Raw genomic sequence first — 22,201 nt, 5'->3', positions numbered from 1 at the left:
CAATAACTTTGTCATAAATTCCGGAGATTAATCCATGTACTAAAGAACTATTAGTTTCCAAGGCTTCCTGCATTTATTCTTTCTCAACACTTTAGATGCTCCAATGTGTGCACACATTTATACTGTAGAGACCTATTTTCCTCACAAACAATCTACTAGTACGTTTCCAAGATAGGTCAGATAATATAATGGACGAAAACCAAGCTGTTCTTAGACAGCATATAGCTGCCTACTCAAATTCTTCCACATTTATTTACTTGCACTGTATCTGATTGTTGTTTTATACCATAAACTCCATAAAGTCTGTACCCGTAAAAGTATGAGAAAATCCCAAAGGAAAGGAATATATACATGTACACCCCCTACCAATCAAATACTAGGCACTGTGTGCATGTTGCCATGTCAACTAATCAGAGAGAATCTTGCCAGCTACACTTACAGGTATCAAGACACTGTGAATAATTATGATTAATGATATCACTTTTCACCAGGCCACTGAAAACCACAGCATGAATTCGCAGAAACAAAATATACTGTACATTTGTTTCAAACATGTGGCAGATATTTTAAAGACCAAAATGTTAGTTTTTCTCATGTGTACACCCATTAATTTATGCATTAGATTTCCTTGTAACCAGGTATTGACTGAACCCTAAGTCAGACCTGAGGCAGATTTCATGAAGCTCACTTAGCTAAGTAAGCCCTTAGCTACCAAGGCAATGTATTGTGTAGAGATATACAGTGTACTTAGCTAAGGGCAGCTTCAATAACTCTAAGTAAGCTTCATGAAATCAGTCCCAGGCAACTTGCCACTAAATTGTCCTTTCAGATGATGAACATCAGTGACACTGTGAATAACAATCACATAACCCACATAATAACAAATTCACAAAGGAAAGGAACAAAGATTTGAACAATCATATAGTTTAACAAGGCTGTTGCAAAAAGGAAAACTGGATATACTATAGACCAGCTTAGAGTAAGAACTATACATGTAGAGTGTATGTTTGATTCCTGATATTACACTGTATATTCAAAACTGACTAGTCAGGGATAGCCCATTTCATCAATGCTTTATCAGTGTATTCAGCTATGAGCAAAACGAAGACGGTCTCATAAAACATGTGCAGAAAGTAAATGCGCTTTATAGTTTGCTTGTTTGTATGTCAGGTTAAAGGTTCACAATACTATTCTTGATATATTCACATCTATGCTCCTCAGGTTTTGTTAAAAATGCTACTGAGCACTCTCTTACATGTACGATTTATGTGCATCTGAATGTATGCTATGGCAAACTCTTAAAAATCAATAGATCATGCTATGTGAGAACAGCATCTCAATTTTCATATTTTCTTAATTTTTCATGGGGTTTCATCCCAGTTCATCAACACCTCATTCTACATGTATCTGTATGCACACAGTTATATAACAACAGATCTTGTGCATAACATGGATACATTTCCACCAAACTGATATGTGATAGGTTAAATGAGCCACCATTTCAGTGTCTTGTAATGATGTAAATACCGCATGGGAACACGGTCTGATTGGCTTCTCACAAAGACATACATGCACATCAAAGCCTAACACAGTGTCATATTCACGTATCAGATCACCTTGGGCCCTAGAACATTATACATGCCTACATGTATGTGTGCATGTAACACATGTAAAGGGAATTTGATCACTCTTGCTATACAGTCCTGGCGTTCCACTGTATTTATTATCACAATTTAAGCTGCACCTTACTCACTGACGTGCACCTGGAGTAAACACTAATCAGTGGGCACATATTCTAGTATGACGTTACCAAGAGCACAATTAACATCATTACTGTGGTAATTATGCACCAGGAATGTCATTATATTCATTCATTAAGACAAAGAAATGACTTTGAAACAATAAGATACATGTAAACATATATGTGATTGTCTTCAAACTGTATTTCTAGAACTCCAGAGCAAGTTTTGCACACATGTAAATATACAATTTTCTCTGCAGCCTCCATTACTGACTCTACTTCATCCCAGGCTGAAAGCTGGAATCCTATTGTTCTTGATATTGAGACTATTTTTTTTTCTTCTCTTTTTGTTGTTTATGGGAAAACTGCACATCAGAGCTGTTAATTATATATGTCCTTACACAAGTATGGAATGAATCTTAAAAACATTTCTTCCCTAGAAACGTTAATCCTAATGCACTGAAGATTCACGTGCGCAAAACCTGAGTGCACAGTTTCTGTAAAGCAAAAGAAAGCTAAAATGTGATTTGTAAGGTTCATCATACACACAACTGAAAATTATGCGTAAAAATACTTTCATTCATCTTTTTTTGTTGAAAAGAGTGTTGAAAAGAATTCACACATTTGAATTCTGTGGTGGGTTTTATGAGCCATGCTGACAGTATCCAAGAACTCTGACATCACATCACCTTTTCCCTGATGTTCATCACAAGGAAGGAAATGTTGAAAACTATATATTTGTAATCTTTTACACATGGGTAAAAAAAGTTATTCCAGCATGTGATTAGAGTTGTGATTAGAGTTAGAAAGCCTTCCTTTCACATCAGAATTCCTAAACTCTGAGAGTACAGTCCATAATGCCCACCTTAGAATTCAAATGTTTGAATGCCTTTAACTATCTTCACAAAAATCTGAAAAAATAAATGAAAGTATACTTATGCATGGTTTTAAGTGGTCTATTTAGTGATCCCTACTTTGATTTTTAGAGGACTTTTCCTTTAAGATACCACGTGCTCTAACATTTACTTTGACACTGTTTTCCCTACAACTGGATGCCAAATGACAACCAAATACATCAGCTTCTATTTCCCAGAGTATTAAATGATGAGGGAAGACATCAAAGCCCGAACTAATGACATACTTATAATCAGGTAAATGCAAATACATGTAGTGTAAACGATATATGATTTCATCCGTGATTCATTTACTCACTTTGCCTGATTCCACGACTCCTATTGATTTCAGAAAGGTGTGTAAAACTTCACCTCAATACATAAAAGAACAATTTCCTTCACAGTGTTTTTTGTATGCAAAAGAGATGTGAATGTCATGAATTTGGTTCATGTAATTTATAACAATGGAACATACATGTATATGTACATTTAAATCTAACACCTGAGCTCAATATTTTGAAGTACCACATCTAACATTTACGCTTAATAACAATGATTCCATTACATACAAGACACTAATAAGCCAAGAATTTTGTAATTTATAGTAATCAATTCAACATACATCATCTATGATAGAACATTCCCCTCAATTGATTCCAATACACAAGTCATGATATTTATAATTTACGATAATTGATATGCACATGGGACATCAAAAATGACATCAATTAACATTGTTTCCAATACACAAGAGGCTAAATCATGAATTTTGTAACTGAAGGTCATTTATACACAAGTAGGACATCAGTGATGGAAGATCACCACACCCGTTTTATTGTGATTTACATGTACCGATATACCAAACCTGAGTGGAATTCATATCATAGGTTTCTTTAGATAGGACCTTAAAACAAAGAAAACATAAGAGTGACCACTATCATGTATACAAAACTTGAACGTGATGCATGCAGTACTTTAAGATACCACCCATAATATTGCTTTCAAAGTTATTGTCAACAAGGCCGATGCTCATGGGTATGGCATTAGCTACATGTATATGCATGTACTTTGCATAGGTGAGTTAAAAATTGAACTACAATATTACTCTTTTTCAATGTTGTGATAAAATGACTTTATTTATCATAATCTATGAAACATATCACTTGAACTGATTGAAGATAAATTACCTTCTTCTAAAAACATGTGCCTTGCTACGAAAAATGACTGCTATGTTGTAATAGCAATTTGGGCTCAAGTGACAGTTGGGTGAGTCAAGTGTGACTTGATCAATCTCATTGAAGAACAAGAAACTGCATGAATATTTACAGCCCTTAACATTAAATCTGACAATGAAACAGCACAGTTACATAAACACTAACTCTCATACAAACTGACCAAATGCACATCTCACACACATGTATAACCATTAAGACCAATTCTGATTCAACAAATCACTCAATGATGACAACAATCCTGCAAAGTGACTATATGTGAACTTACAATGACACCCATTCTGACTCAAAAAAGCACTCAATGACGACAACAATCACAACAAACAAAAAGACTACATGTGAATTTACAACCATGGACACCAATTTCAACTCAAAAAAAGCACTCAATGACGACAACAATAACGCAAAAAGACTACACGTGAATTTACAACCAATGACACCAATTCTGACTTAAAAAACACTCAATGATGACACCAATCCTGCAGAAAGGCTACATGTGAATTTATAACCACTGACACCAATTCTGACTCAACAAAGCACTCAATGACGACAACAATCCTGCAAAAAGACTACATGTGAATTTACAACGATTGGCACCATTAAGAAAATTAGTGATGTAACTGAAAGATATTGATCTTCAAAGTGGCAGATCATGATCCACCTTGACGATAACCCTATAATACTGATATATGTACATCAGTGTGCAGCCATATCACACAATAGCTAGTGACCTAACACCTTTACATCTGACTCTCAGAAAATGGCTCTTCCATCTGAAGTGCCCAGCAGTTCCAGACTGAACTTGATTCTGCTCGTCCAAACCTTTCAGAAAAGCTTATCCTGAACAACAACGACCAGCTACACAATTATACACTGATCAGCCCCATTTTGGCTTTCTTTTCAATAGAGTCCTTACACATGAGTGAAAGAGGCTTCCAAGCAAATTGGATATCCCAGGCAAAGGCACAATAATATACTTGATTACAGCCATCTCAATCACAACTGATCAGTCCAGATTAATTTTGCCTTGTCAAGACAGCATGCAGACAGATAGATGGGGGCAGTACATGGTATCCAGAATAAAGCATGCATACATGATGTACAATGTACATGTACTACAGTCTGAATATAGAATTCCTCAGCCAAATGCTTGTAACTTACCCTGCATGTACATGTAGAGATGATAGACACTCGAAGTGCGACATATAAAGGGCTTACATGTGAAGCTGTGCTTGTTGCCGATGCAAATGTCTGACTGTTATACATGTAGTGAGTGAAACATCACGGCACTTTAAAATTTAACACTAAAACAATAATGTACAGGTTGCATGAATTAGAACTTTACAGTTGTTACTGATTTATTTTTATCCTTCACTAAGACTGTCTCATATAACACATGTACTTGTCAATGATAAAAACATATTAATAAAAACTTTATGTCCATACTATTATGATGAATTGTTGTTTTCTTCAAATGTTGAATGCACTGGATAAAAACTAATTTTTCTTACAAATATTTGGCCATTAATTTTCATCAAACTTTCGTTTGCCAAGAGTACTGTATAGCTATCTTCCACTTAAGAAAGGTTAAAGCCAAGATTGATGGAAGTGATCGCCTCTTTCTGAAATATCCTATATGGGAGTTAACAATTGGGATGTACGGGATCAAAAAAGGTAATAGTATTTGCTGCGTTGTTGGTTATTTTGAACTATTAATTTATCATAATATGTCCTTTGGTTATTTGCCAATGCCAAGCCATCAGAAATAATATATACTAACATCTTAACATGTATGGTTGTGAATATAACTATAATTCATACAAAAAAACAGTGCACATTTACATGTAAATGTATAAATGCATTTAATAAGAACATTAATACCAGTCATAATGACTCAAAAGACTATGGTGTTAATAGAGTAAATGATCAGGAGTGTTCACATTTGATAATTTGACTAAATGTGTGATAATCTGATAAATACAATCTGCAGATTTCTCTTTACTTCAGTTCTTGTAAGTACGTTAACAAAGCTGGTCAGCCTAAAATCAAGGCAATCTGCAGGAACAAAAATATCATTTCAGGAATTTCTGGTTGCTTTAAAAAAGTAATCAATTTCATAGACCTTAATTACGGTGTAAATTAAGCCTAGAATGAACTCAAATGCTGTAAAGTCCCTCTCTGTATACCACCTAAAGCACTCATGGAAGATGAAAATATCCCTGAGTTCACGAAACCAATCACTGGTGATAATGATTAACTGCAGTCATGGATGTTCTGCAGTGGACAGACCCAAATTTGGAGCTGGATCCCCATAAAGTTTGATCGATGCTGAAAACAGATAGTCACACAGATGGACAACCTGTCAATTTCTCCTCATTCCCATCACACATGCCCATCAGCTACCTAGTGGACAGAGTTTGAAAAATCTCCCAGCCAACGTCAAGCAATATAGAGGGATGTAGGCTCATCCATTTTGGGCCACAACCTAATTATAGATAGCCAAGATAATGAGAGGCAGAAGATAAAGATGTTAAGAGTATTTATCGTGTTATTCCATCCCTGGAACTTTGTATCAATTACTGCCTGCTGAGTTAATCCCAACTGAATTAACTCCCATCAGGTCATTCAGCAACAAACTGACAGCTCTGTCACAGCTCAGCAGCTTTGACATGCATGATACCACATAGGTGTTTTGAATGGTTTTAACATCATTTAAATCATCACCAGGAGTCATCATTATCTGTGTGTGTGTGTGTGTGTGTGTGTGTGTGTGTGTATATATATATATATGTATATACATCGTCACTGAAATATCATGACAAAGACACCTGACATGACAACCCATCTAGTAACATTATACTGATACTGTTTCCTAGATTGCTCTATTAAACCATATTTCTAATGGTGGCCTTATTTCCCTAACATGGAGGAGGCATATTTAAAGGTTTAACACTACTGCAGCAGTGTTTATTGTGTAACTCGCTGCTGCTGGCCCTCGTTTTGTACCAAGTCAAATCCCGAGAATGCACAGTATTTGAGGGATTTGATATGTACCAAACTATGTGACGCTGAATGTAAAAGTTTACTGTACATGTATTATGACCTCACACCGCTGACCTCAGATTGGAACGTCTTGAAACAAATGTTTCTTTTTTTTAACATCATTGTGCCTGGGTGTAAAATGCAAAAATGCCCCCCCCCCCCCCCCAAAAAAAAAACTATAAAAAAGAAACGATATCTATAACCTGTGCAAAACAACACTTTCATCACTGAAGGAATTTCCGATAGTTCAACTTTATACATATCACAAATCAGATCTAACAAGTCAACAAACTCATATTCTTTTAGTACGGTAGTAAAATTTATTAGTGGACATAAGCAGCATGAAGAAATATTACTCGGGGAGGTAAATGTACTGGCTCGTGTTTGCGTGACACACTCGATGTTGTTTTGAAAGGTCATCTCTATTTAAAATGTATATTTTCACATGGCCCCCAACAGCGGGGTATATTAAAGATTACCAAAAATGAATGATTCATAAATTTACATGAAACTGAAATCTATTATTCAACTAAAGTGAGATATAAAGCCCTGTCACCAATGCAATGTATATGTTCATAGATATAGCTACATGAAGAAACAATTTAAAAGAAAAAATTAAATCCAACAAAATGCTTGTATGTCATTTAAGTTAAGGCACAAAAACTCATTACAATTACAACACGGAAATCCACATGAACTGATGTTTTTATTGTGCCTACAGGAAGCACCTCCATTCTTTTCACTTAAAAGCTTTTCTGAATGAGCAATGCTGAACACGAGACTGTTGCTGAACTGGCAACAGACCAAAGGCGAGATTACCACCGATATTGTTTGATGTTTAGCTCAAAAGATTATTCGTATGACTTCCTTCTCATAAAGTTACTGAGGCAAACAAATAGAGCATCAGTTTATATAGAGACCTCATGGCTGAATGACCAATACTAGTCATTTTACTGAAGCACATTATAGTTCTATCAAGCAGCGCATGTTCTTCTGCCATGTGAAGGCATCAGAGCATTTTTACTCATAATCATACTTTATGACGCAGTTTCAGGTGGCTTCATACAGGTACATGTATATCAAAAACATACCAGCCCACCTTACAGAATGCATATCCAATGCTAAATGAATATGTGTACCTAATCTATGCACAACCTTACAGGTGCTTTACTGAAAGCGAGCTGCAAACAATGTATACTCAGGACAAACATTAAACATTCTTGAACATTTCAATCCTGTTACATTTACCTTAGAGAGGTATAACGTTCAAGACGGCAAAGCCGGGTGTTGGTCAACTTGCAATTCTAAGCAACTGGGTACAATTTAATAAAGTTGACCTACAACACTTGCATACATGTGGAAAACTTTTGATAAGATCTTACAATCCTGAGTAATAGTGTTATTTATTTATTTGATTGGTGTTTTACGCAGTACTCAAGAATATTTTACTTATACGTTGGGGGCCAGCATTATGGTGGGTGGAAACCGGGCACATCCCGGGGGAAACCTACGACCATCGTACGGCCGGAGAGGAAGCCAGCATGAGCTGGACTTGAACTCACAGCGACCGCATTGGTGAGAGACTCCTGGGCCATTATGCTGCGCTAGCGCGCTAACCAACTGAGCCACAGAGGCCAACTTGAGTAATAGTGATCAACTGGGCAAAAGCATGCAAAGATCGATGGCTCTACATGTAACTGATGCTAAAAATCCTGTTGCTCCTAGTTGCAAGGTTGATCTACACTCAGCTTCGAAGGCGCTAGTTATTCAATTTTCAGGACTTTTCAGGACATGGTGAAGAAGAGCTTCACCATGTCAACAAAAATAATTCTGACAAAAATGACCCAATGGAACTAATTGAGGGGCCAGAAAAGGAGGGCTGATATAAATGTATAAGTTAAAACCGTGCTCAAATGGTGCCATGGTGCCAACTGTTGCCAAGTATGACATGTTCTGTATGCGATTTGTAACTTTCTACTAACATCAATCGAAAGCTTACAGGTTTCAATGAAATCCACTACATGGTATAACAAACCATACCGCGTGAATGCAACTTTGGATAAAATCAGAGAATGAAAGCATGCATAAATATGGTCACACTTTAAACTCTCCTCCTTTTCCATAATAAACAAAAGTTCATGTGCCACAACAATGTATAAAAAAATTTATACTTGTAAGCTTCCATGTTAAATGACAATGTGAATCTACATGTGAAAACGCTGCTACCACAAGAAAAAAAAAAACCCCAAAAAACCTCAACTTTCCCTGACAAATGGATTTTTACAGTGATACATGGAAGTCCTGAGAAATGGCTGGTGAAAATGTGCATGTACCGCATTTGGTAAGAAAAGTTGTGCTACAACATTTCAGCTTTTAGACAGACGGACTGAGAGTGGCTTTAAACCTCATAGCAGCTTTGGGGAGATTATTGAGGAAGAAGGTTCCTCAATCTTTACATAATCCATAAGTTTTCCAAGGCTTAAGATCAAGAATGAAGATACACACAACCACCCCTTAGCCCAAGAAAGACAGATTTATACAAAGACTGTAACCACCAGTGATTTAAAATGGTACTCCCATAACGGCTTAATAAAACATTTACATTGAGTTACCACAGCCTAAAAACTACCTGGCCAATACCCGGGTAAAATCTTAAGCAAACACCTCATTCTGACAGAAAATTTGCAGAAGTTGGAAGGAATCCAATCATAAGTTTGGCACACTCAGTTTCTCATCAATTGTGCAAACATTTCTGGGGTTGCAAGAGAGCTAGCATCTGTTGCATGGCACGAGAAGAAACAACCATAGCAAGATTACAATACCACCTTAGTATTAACCCTAGAATCGTCAGTCAGAGAAAGAGACAATCTGTAGATGAATTATCAATCACTTTAGCATATTAGTAGCCTTCCAAGGGTAATACGTACATGTACCAGAGAGAAACAGGTCCAACTCTGATCCTGATATTTCAGGAGATGAGTGTCAAACTGTGTCTCACAAGAGGAAGCTTGCATGGCTATGACTTCCTATTAATCATGATTGAGGCACAAAAAGTGCCTGTTGAATTCCAACGTTGGGTAGGGCATTTAGATTAGAAGATTTCCCAGCTTTCATTGTTTGTAGGGTCTTGGTGACAATAAGCAGCTTACATACGTCTTGTGGATGCTGGAATTTGCAGTGTCTTTCATTAATGGAGAAGAAAATTTAAATATCAATCAAATACTATTGAAAAGAGTATGCATTTCCTCACAGGTGCATGCCATAAAAAAATTCTAATATGTACCTCAAGTTGATAAACTATAGATAAAGTCAGCACCAAAATCCACTGTGGGCGACTCCATTTTGCCTAAGAACTAGTCCTGAAGTCTTCTGTGTTAGGAGGAGAATTGCTGTCGGAAACCGCAGAAGTGCAGTTCTTACATTTCCGGTAGAGCTCTTCTTCCCAGAAGGTACCAAACAGCACAGTTTGTTTTCCAATTGGCGATCAGGAAACCGGAATGTTGGGCGTAGGTTCCGAGTTTACATGAACAAGCCGGCAGTTTTAACAACTCTCACTGGCTTAGAGGCAACACACCCCCAGCATAAATTACAGGGTGTAAAGATGGAGGACACCGTGGATTTATGCCAACTTTGCTGTTTTCAGGCTTTACGTGTATGGCGAGGATGAAAATGATGCAACAGGCACCACCAGATAGAAAAAAATGTGCTCTTTTCAGCCCATAGTGTCACGTTTTTAACTTTTCTTCTCCTTTAACTGAAAATCAACCATTTCCCACCAACTGGACATGCAAGCCTGTATGCCACATTTGGAAAAATTCATCAATGACTTGCTGGGGGTAGTTTATCACAGGCATCTCCTCTTCTTTCCTCCAACCATAAAACTAATTAAAATTCTTGAGCATTGCATTAAACAACATTCATTCAACCAATCAAATGATCTAACTACCTGTATTTATATTTCTATAACACAAAGCAAAAATCCCCGCTGCATGTGACTGCTTTACATGTGTGCATGTTCACTTGTGACCAAGGATTAAATTACAGTCGGTTGTGGACACTATTCATGAGGAGCACAAACAGAATCACTGGTAATGTTATCAACTTATTCCCATATATAATGGACATCAAGTTGAATATGATGACCATGGGCATTGTTATCAACTGGTTTCGGCTTTCTCCTGGTAAAGCCATTTGGACTGATTTGCTCACTGGAGCACATTTGGCTTTGAATGAAGATTAACCGCAGACCTTTTCCCCTCAGCTGGCTGAAGGAAACTTTTTACACATGATGTGTGGCGGCAGTCTATTCCCACGAACAAGATTAATCAATAGCAGAGAGCCAGAGGGGTGGTCAATAGACCATTTTAGTGGTCAATAGTACCTCAGTGGGCTTTTTGTGCCAGGTTCCTAGTTGCAGGAAAAGCAAGTCCACTGCTGGAAAGCAGATCTACTTAGTCCCCAGGAATGGGAAATGTACCCAAAAGAAACAATCTCAGACAGGGTCAATTCCATGTTAATACTGTCTTAGTACATGGAAAAAATGCCTGCACAGACAATATTGGGAGCAACTGTGATAAAGCTTCAATCCATAAATGCTGGTAACAGGCAAAGGTGCCTGATATTTAATACATGAAGATGTGTTTCTAGTATATCTTATCAACTAAAGGCACGACATTTTAATACCAGATATTGGGTTAACAAGATATCAGTATATCAGAGAACATCACCAGCAAACTGCCCTACAGAATTTAAATCTATTTAATAAAACATGTAAGAAGATAATGAGCTGGCAGGCTAATGCTTCCATCACTCATGAATACAAACCACGCTCTTACTTTGGTTATATTTATACATACCCATACATATTTATATTTCAAAACAACTTCGCAAAATTTGTCAAATAACCCGTCATTGTGCTAAGCAACAAAATATTATTATTGTTAATAGGGATTACACTTTCTGAATATAGCACAGATTCTAGTGCTGATAATTGGCTGAGACCACTGTGGGTTTTGAACCAGCGACCTCAGGGTCAAGCACCAAATCGCCAGCAATACATGTTACCTGTCTAGACCACTCGACCAACAGGCCTTCCACAAAAATAAAAGGTAGTTGACTTTACAGCAAACATGCATTACCCCTCTGATGATCACAAATGACACCACTTCCTCAGGTGAATATATCAGATAAGTTTTAGAAGTCATTTTAGAAAGTGGATCAAGTAACAGTATTATCGTTAATTGGTCGAGTGGTCTAGACAGTTAACATGTATTGCTGGTGATATGGTGCCTGACTCTGAGGTCGCTGGTTCGAAACCCACAGTGGTCAATTTTCAGCACTAGAATCTGTGCTATATTCAGAAAGTGAAATTGCAAGGTGATGCGGTTATCAAGAACTTGTGAGGTCAACATGGCGGTGGTGCCTAGCAGCGATGGCCATGTAGTTTTCAGCTCTGTAGGATTTACTAGCGATCGGAAGACGGGACCGAAATTAACATTTTGGTCGACTACGAGTACAGAGAGACACTTTTTATCCGCCCCAACATCGATGTGTGACTGACAGCATGTAAAGCAAGTATGCTTACATTGACAGGTAGCATTGTTGTCATCAGGGCCGTTATCCTTTAGAATGAAGAGATGCCCGTCAGAGCTACAACAGATGACATCATCTAATATTTGGACAGCATGTATTTTTTTTAATCTCAGACATAAAAGTTATATCAAGGCAAACAGAGTGGGTGCTTATTAATGCAGATATGGGAATGACACAATATGACTGATATAAATGTACATTTATCCCATAAATGTGACCCAGGACACGGGATAAAGGGGAGAGATAAACATCTTATCCTATCTTTCGTCAACAATGCTGAGAGAGCTACAAGTATATGATTGGCTCACAGGTTATTCATAAAAATCAACCAATGAAAAGATACACACGAGCAGGACTACTTTTTTTTTTTACTATGTGATTTTGTTGTGTGTATTTCTGGGATAAAATCATCACTGAAAGTCGAATATTTTGTTTCCACAGATAATGGCAAAGAAGGGAATATACTAAATATTGATGAAATATATGTACAAGTAGGAGCATATCTGATTATATAGCTGAACCTTGACATCACCCATTATGTAAAAGTGCTCCAGCAACAACACCAACGGCACCACTTGCGGCCACTGCAGGTACAGTACTCGTAAACATGTCTACTATATTAAAGCGTCTACTACTCCTAATTTCAGAAAACCAGCACAGCAAAATATCAAACATTCTCAGCTCTACTGTCAGTTCCTCACACCCCTTGTCCGTTTACTTCATCTACCGCATTAAGCCACAAAAAACACTGGTCAACATTTTGACTATACTAGTTCAACACCTTGGATTTAACACAGTACGTCGAAGATGAAAATCAGGTCAAATGCACCAATCTTCCAGGGGCCAATCTGTGGTGGAGCCCTCAACATCCATATCCATAACAAGGGTAATCCAGTCCTCACCATCATCGGAAGAAATGTAAACTGTAGTCATACGTGCCTTGGAAGTGTAAGTACATGCAGGTGCATAAAATTTCAACTGCATGCTCACCCACATGCACATGCTATACTCATGACTGCTTTTCCAGCGACTCCCTGGGGTCTTTCCTTGATGGATATGCTGTGTTTTAATAGATATAGATGATAATTTAGAAGTCCTATTGAAGCTTATGAGAGAATAGCTGTTCTGCGTTTTGTGTGAAGTATATTCGATGTTGTGTACAAATGTTGTGCTTTGGTCTGAGCAATAATTACTGACTTCACATACTGAACTACCTCACTGCTACACTCACTTGTGCATGCAGGGAAAGAAGACAAAACATTCTCTCTGATTTAAGGCATTATTTTGTACTTCTTTTGATCTTCCATTTATGGGACAAACAAAATATTTAAACTTGTGGCCCTGTAGTATCCAATTTATTAAATTCAAGTCCAAAAATTTGTTTGTTTCTCGCCAGGGGCTCCAAACAAACTCGCGCTTAATAAATTTGATACTACATTGTCACTCGTTAGAGATCCTCTATGTATACCACTGAGGGGCAATGGCATAAAGATGAATACACCAGAGTCTATGTTAGCCTTAACGCTGAAAAAGTGCAGAATTTTTATTGTCTCTGTCACCTGCTCTATTCTGCAGACAAAATAAAATATCTTGTGGAAAAAAAAATCAATAATACAGATGATTTTTGTTTTAGCCCAAGGTCTCTTGATTTAATAGTTATGAAGTGTTTCAGAAGATATTAATAACTAGGCTCACACAGTCAAACTATCATAAAACACTCAGAATGTCTGTACATGTACAATATACAGAAAGACCACATACAAGACCACACCTTTACATGAAATCACATCCATCATAAGAAAGCATTAATACATTGTAATTTTCAATTTTGAAAATTTACCTACATGTAGATGTCATAGGGAGGTGTCAAGTTCGAACTCTTCTATCGCTTAAGGTAAAAAATGTCCTAATGTATCATGTGACCTGTCAAAATGTTAGGCAACTATTGCCAGATCACATTTACTATAACATGAAAACTGTTTCCCAAAAGGCTATTTAGAGTAGACACAGTAGAGCAGAATGATGGAGAAAACTGAGGAGCGCAACATTTGTGAACTTGAGAAGTTTCTAAAGGAAAGAGGTGTCATCTGTGCCTCTGGGACAAGTGATCAGTAAAGTAATATCAACTAAGTGCCCGTAAAATATTGTTACAGTTTCAAAGACAATCATAATACAAATATGACTTTTTAAGAACAGAATTCTTTCTGCAAAGCCGTCATTTTAGTAGGGTTTTGTGACATTCTGCACAATGACTCTTTATCATTACACATGCTGTACATGTAGCTGAAACTGGGAATGCACCTTACAGTCCTTCTCATATCAGGAAGTTCCAGCACCAGGGAAGGATGTGTCAGGGCTGAAAGCACTCATAAGAGCTGGTAAAACAACGGATGGCCGATTGACAAATAGAGCCAGGAAAATCATCAATAATGCTAAACACGACTAAATCTCCCAAGCCATGGAGGATGAGCTGAAACCCTCGTAAAACGAGGAAGCGACTTATGGTGGGTGCGCTAATCAGCAGAAAATCAATTCCTGGCAGCTGATTGGAGGCATTAACCCAGAACTTGCCATATGTCACCTCTGTGTGCCAATAAATGCCACCACATGGAAGTCGTATTGACAGACAATTCACATACAATTTTCTTGGACTGTTAAAGATTTCTATGGCTCTCAGGCTGACCTTGTTTTGGTCTGTTCACATCGTCCCTCCCTTCATCTCTATCTGGACAAGCAGAGCACATCAAGTGAATTCAAAGGCAGAAGTTTTCTTCATCTCCCCCTGCCTGTAAAAGATCACTAATTTCCCAGTGGAGTTGTTTTTACTCTCAAGTTTAAGCAAAACATTTCAAGCAATTGGCTTCTTTCGGAACTGTCATTTGAAGCTGGAAAACTTTTCCCACAAAATTCCTGATTAAGGGCTTTTGCTCTCTTTGGCTCTTCTAAGTAAAATAAAAAACATTTCAGAAAGGAGACAGTTAAAAACATTGAGACTACACATTCACATGTACATATATAGATGACTTTTTAAATACTTTCACTATATTTAAATATCACTATTTAGATTCAATAAGTACATGTAATTTGGATCTGAAATTTCATAATACTTGAGACTGAGGGACCATGGCCCAAGTTAATTAATGCATGTTTGGACATTTTTTTTCCTCCAGAGAAATGGCCTTGATGTAAGCACTGGGAGTCTTCTACACTGTACAGTACTATCAAAGGTAATGTCTGACACAAGTTGATTCCAGGCAAATGTATATTCTCACATAAATGTTTTCTTTCCAAAGAACTTAGGACAAGTATGACTGAAACAGTAGATGTAAACCAAAGAACATAATCTTGAACTATTCAATATGATTATCTGGCAAAAAGAAAATCTGAGCTGACCATGACTATGGAACTTCTATAAAGATGTTTTGGTGATAATGTTCATGTACTTGGATATTGATAAATAATATACTTCAAGAACCAAAGACTAGTACAGTGTACAAGTATTCATGCCTCTCAGTACATCAGCAATACGTACCTGTGAAATGCACAACACAGTACATACATGTATACTGCACCCATAAAAACATTACAACCTCCTCCATTTCCTAACCTATCCATTGTGTAAACACTTCCACAAGAGATCTACCAGATAAGAATGTGTGAGGCACATGTACATACATTCCTTGAATTACTTGAATTGGCTATGGTGCCAGAAAGGGGATAAGACTGACCTTGAAACTCAGTGGGCACTTACATGAAGGACACTGGCCAATGTGCCTGCTCACAGACAAACACCTAGGAAAGAGGACATCTCAAGTGGAAAATTAAATCCTTCTCTGCTGAAGGAAAAGAAAAACACCAAAGACAGGCCCAAAAATCAATATTAAGTTCTTCAAAGGGCCATTTCTGAAAGGGCCATTCCCCCTTCCACCTTTCCGAGGCTCTGCACGTAACTAGTGCCCAACCCTGCCTTTCAAATCGAAGACTCTCTAAAATATCAGACCCTAGTACTGAAGTAGCTGAATGCTTGGCTTGTAATACACAATTCCCTGCTTGCCACTGTCATCCTCAACTTGAAAATCAAAGAAATCAATACATAAAGTGGCATTAGATTCCACACAGACTTTTCTAAAAATCTGGAAATGCACAAAATCTCATTTCCATGCCATCATGATAACTGACAAGTACATGCAGCATCAGGCTTACAGATTCAAAATACCTTGCTTTTAAATAAAAATAAGGGACCAGAGCTGTTTCCCAATCAACAGCCTTGTGAATACATACGCACATGTACACCTCAAGCCAGTAACACTCAATGGCACTGGTAAGTGTGACTGCTCATGAAATTTCACTCTGGCATAAAGGTTTGAAACTCTGTATGGATCTAGTACTGTATGTCTCTGTATTTTCATGGTTTGTTGAAAAAAAATGAAAAGTGCTGGCCAGATCAAGGTACAGAAAAACTTTAGAGATTCACTTTATGTTTAGTATGCATGTTGTTAAAAGCCTAATTCTTATATACATACTTTTGTGATGTGCAACATCATAAACACAAAATCAAATATCTAGTACATGCTCAGCACAGGAACAATATCTACGATATTAAAACAAAACAGTGTCATCCAACATTATGCCAGACAACAGTACTTGAAAAGAACTGTGAGATACCCCCGAAACAAATCCGTTTATTGCTGGACACAATAACATACCCAGTACAAATTGAAATGGCAACACACATGTACATTTTCCTCCATACATGTACATGGACTGTTATGACAGTGTTTATGTCTAGCTGTCCATCAAAATGCTACATTTTTAGCATATTTTTTCTTTCAACTGGTATTAAAAGATGTTGTGTTTAAAGGTAAGGGTTTAAGATCTTTTGTGTAATCACATAACATATAGGATTTAAATGATATATTAGACTTAAAACACAAAAGGACATTTACATACAAGCACTAAAATAAAAAGCAATTTTACAATAAAAACTCCACCCTTTTTTGCAACATAATGGACGTTTTATTAACATGCATGTAATCCATAGTCAGGCAAAACATCACCTGGCTACAAATTACTAGTTTTTTGCTGTGAATTATCCATCAACTTCAACCTTTCCCAAAACAGCTGCAATTGGTTTACAGTGATCTCAACATAAATGCAATATTCTGAAGACAACATGTTATTCTTTTTCACAATTTTCAAATAAAACATCTACAGATTGTGGATGATTGATAATCTGGGCTGTGGAAAACCCACACTTTACCATACATTTGCACATTACTGGCAGTAAAACAGGTTCTGTGAATTTCTTCTAATAGCATAATACATTTTAGTAAACTTTGAAACCTTCTCTCTCCACACATCTTGTGCAAAGAAGTAATGGTAAGAAAAGAAAGCAGTCTAATTAGGGCCTGCTTAAAGTAGATGACGGTTCTGGCAAAGCTTTACTGTTAAGCTCAAGTAAAAAGCAAAGAATAGCATCCAATCAGAGAAATGGGTGCCACTTCATACATGTACATATGGACAGGAACACCACAAGAGCCTTTCAGGACTGGGTCAAACCCAATCGCTTGGATACTGTTCCCCATGGGAGTCTCTAAAGCAATGAAAAACCTGTTCCAATAATTACCAGTGTTGAAGAAAATCTCGCAGCAGCTATCCTTCTCCTGGTGTCAGTATCACAGCAGCCTAGTGTCCAGTTTACCTTACGCAGTTTTTAAAAGGTACCAGCTTAGTACCTGATTATGGGGCTGGCTTGACAGATTAACTTTGGGTTTCTAGTCAGTTGTCTTGTACAAGACGTGGGATGGCCAAGATGTGTGAGAGAAGAGGGTCTGTCAAGTAGGCATGCAATGTTCGGATCTCAAAATTAGGTGAATGATTAATTGATTCCAATTCTTCACATTTCCCTTCTAAATTAGAAAGAATTGTACAAGTAATGTATAAAAGCATGTTGATCCACCAATAAGCTTAGCATAATGAAAAAGCATATATACTCTGAAAAAACTGAGAAGTAGCATATTTGACATTTCAATATTTCGTCAAAATTTTGAAATGTCAACTATGCAACCTTTAGTTTTTTTGGAGTACCAATGCTTTTGCATTATGCTAAGTGATGTACATATTGATGTATTTCTGTTGCATTATTTCCTTTCACTACACCTATTGCAAACTGCCTAAATGTAGTGTCAACATTCGAACTTCCACAAGTCACCACAAAATTCAAGGTTTGAAATTCTTATTTTACAAGAATCTTTGGAACTGAACTGAATGCAATATTTGCACAGCACACTACTATACTCTGCACATACTTTTTTATGCATTGGGTAACCATCATGGTGGCTGTCGGGCCATTAGAAATATGTTCATTGAGTGTGAAAACTTGCTGTTTTGATATCTTTAAAATCCCCCATCCCCTAACAAAGCAGAGTAAAAAAAAAATTTCCATACAGACATACTCTTTTCTTTCTGATATGATCGAATTCAGTCCTACAACGAATTTCAAATACGGTCTCAGAATACTTTCAAGCTGCAAGCTGTACTAAATACATGTCCACTCCACCACATAGAGGATGCCAACTTGGCACACAGGACATGTCATGTTACATATCTCAGATGACAATTATACAGTACTTGTTTTGATAGCCATGGTACCAACTTCTAAGATATTGGATCACAAACCCATAATTCTAAATCAGTGACATCCAATATATGTGTCATTACTGCATTTTTTCTTTTATCTGCTGAAGTCATTGTGTTCAATGGGGATATACATGTGTAGGTGTTTACTATAAATCATTAATTTTCATGAACAGTTAGAATCAAAAACTTGGGTACATTGATAATAAGTTAGATTTCACTAGACATATGTGACCATTGGCCAACCATCACACTTTGGTCTTTGACTCCCAGGAAGACACATGCACATATATGCTTGCAAGTGGAATACAAACACACCGTAGCATAGTATATTGTACACGGAAACAAAAAAAGCCTTATAAGAAGACAGTATTGTGTGGTACCAACCTAAACTACTTGAGTACATTGATCTGTTTGACATCCTGTCATCAGCCTCAGTTTGTTTTTACACGTAAAGCACACAAAGGGCTTGCGTTCAATAGAGTTCTATGATAAAGTGAAACAGTGTGGCTAGCAGTAGCTGAATGCCGCTGTTAAAGAGCACTCCTTCAACTGGCCGTACTTCCTGTCACCTGAGGACATAGCTTTTGTCATTAAATTGTAATTTAACCCCACACAATTTGCCCCTGCCCTTGGTCAAGATCAATGCTTACAGGACACTACACAGAAAGATGAGGCTATCATTTTCATGCAGGGCTCTATCTACAGTAAAATGAACAATATGAACACAATATTAACACACAAGCACACAACAGGCCAATCTGTATAACATCCAAGATTCCTTGAAAAAACACAAACCTAAGAGACAAGTATTAATTTATCTTTACTCATACATGTAAATCACCTTTTTAAACTTACTACTCAATGTTGTACCAATGTCAACATACAAGTGTATGTGTGTATAAAACATATATATTTGACCTATAATGTCTAGATTCCGCTCATCATGAACACACAATGGTGGCAGTAATCAGCTGTTCAACGTAACCTACATGTATTGACATATTGTTTGAAAAATTTACACTGAAATACTTGAGCCATATCTTTATCCATTTAAATGCATGTGAAAAGCATAAATGAGCTTTATGATCTACTCACACAACACTGCCATGCAACGGAAACTTACAAAAAACCTAGCATGGCTCTGTCTTCACACTATAGCCTGTGTTAACAAGTATACCAACATTACTGATCTGTCACTGCCCAAAGATTAATGTGCATATCAATTAATGTAATAAGATGCTACTCGTGTTTTGCTAGGATGTGTATTATCATGTACACAAAGTGTATAAGGCCAATAATAACTGGTTGATTTCTTTTTCTGACAAACTCGTACAAGTCCGTGTACAAGAATCAGAATATCAATGCACGTTACGGTATATGGATATGAGCTATGTGCCAAATATGTACAAATATCTGTTTGTTTCTACCAATACGGTGTCATGATTGTGCTGTATATGTACGTGACAAGAATACATGAGATAACTGTGCTCGTACCAAGTGGGAGAAAAGGAAACAAAGTTCAAGGAGAATAATAATAATAAAAAAAAAACACCACAAATCAATGGATTGATGCTGGATAGTAGTCCATCATTAGTCACTGGGTGGATCGAAGACCTGGCCTCCAATGCCACCTGTTTGGCCTGACCCTAGTTGTGACCATCCATCACAGAGAACAGGGCTTATAGCCCTGAGGCTAGCTCTTGGCCTTCTGGAGAGGCATGTATAACACACTTCACTGAAGAAACAGGAACTGGCTGTGGGGAAAGCTTACCTCTACATGTACATGAACATGGGCTAATGATCAGAAGGTTTATGCGGATTAACCACAAAGTAATAAAACAAGGTCTTCAGCTGACTCGTGCGGTTTCCCTCCGGAAACAAGAGCATACTGATTAAATGACCTTTGTCGTCATATAGATTAGTTTTGTTATATGATGAATCTTATGGCTGCAACTGTGACTTGACTGTCTTGTTATAGTATACTGGTAGTCGAACATGTGAATAAAACACAACATGCATATCTATATGAATATGCATACAGTCATAAAATACATGTACATCTCCTTGCAGTATACAAGTGCATGTTTGCTGCAATGAAATTAAAGTTTCCAGGGTCAAAACAATGCATTAAAGCACACTTTTTGGACAATTTTTTTTTCTCACTTTAAGCCACTTTTATTTTGTGTTTTACGCAAAACAACACTAAAAAATCCAAAAGTAAAAATAAAATATAAAATACAACTTTTTATTTTGTTCAATCTTAATGTTTGTTGTTTTTTTTTTTTGAAAATGTCCTCATATTTCAATGCTTTCTAATCATGTAAATAACACTTCAACAGGAACAATTGCTGAGGTGACCATCATTAAATGATCTTTCAGTTTTATTTTTATTCCCTCCTCCAACATTTAAAAAAAAAGATTCATCATGCCCATAAATCGTAATGTTCATTGGTGTGCCCTTAAGAATTAATTAATCTGAACAACTAAAATGTGAAAACTGAAAAGCTCTTACATAGCAGACAGTTGGTACCGTACTTGTCCGTTGCACAACCATTTGGGCATTCCCCTGTCACTTTGTCACAGACATCATTGTTAGCACACTGACACTGGAATTTGCACTTCCAGCCAAAGTAACCATCCACACATTCATCTGTAAAAATCAAAACAAACAACATTTCAAATGAAATGCACCTGAACATAGGATTGGAATATAGGAATTACACTGATGAAGAGTATGGCACTAAACAACTATCACATAATTAAATATGATGGATATTTGTATTAGTATTTCTATTAGTGTACATGCAGGTGTATTAACTCTCTAGCATAATGCAAATGTATAAATTGTTTTATGGCTACCCAACAAGTTAGCTTGTTTAGTTCTTATTCTGTACATGTACATATGGACAAACCCAGACATCAGACAACATATACCAGCATTATAGTAATATAAAAATACTTCATAGAAGTTATGTACCAGAACAAAAACTGACTGGTGTCCGAATCCCTTGGTTTTAATATAAACGAATCTTAACATGTATGCATGTATGTATCACCAAGAC

At 36.9% G+C, this 22,201-nt stretch overlaps 1 protein-coding gene across 1 annotated transcript in view; it reads right to left on the bottom strand.

Moving 5' to 3' along the window:
- Window positions 1-22,201, bottom strand: part of LOC135470878 (receptor-type tyrosine-protein phosphatase alpha-like) — a 67,480-nt gene that overhangs the window by 30,218 nt on the left and 15,061 nt on the right. Inside the window, exon 2 of the mRNA XM_064749926.1 lies at window positions 21,652-21,789. Within this exon, the coding sequence (XP_064605996.1) occupies window positions 21,652-21,789 (138 nt within the window). The remainder of the gene's footprint in view (window positions 1-21,651; window positions 21,790-22,201) is intronic.

This window comes from Liolophura sinensis, chromosome 7, assembly GCF_032854445.1.
Source record: "Liolophura sinensis isolate JHLJ2023 chromosome 7, CUHK_Ljap_v2, whole genome shotgun sequence".
Classification (NCBI taxonomy): domain Eukaryota; kingdom Metazoa; phylum Mollusca; class Polyplacophora; order Chitonida; family Chitonidae; genus Liolophura; species Liolophura sinensis.
This window is presented reverse-complemented; position numbering and strand designations above follow the sequence as displayed.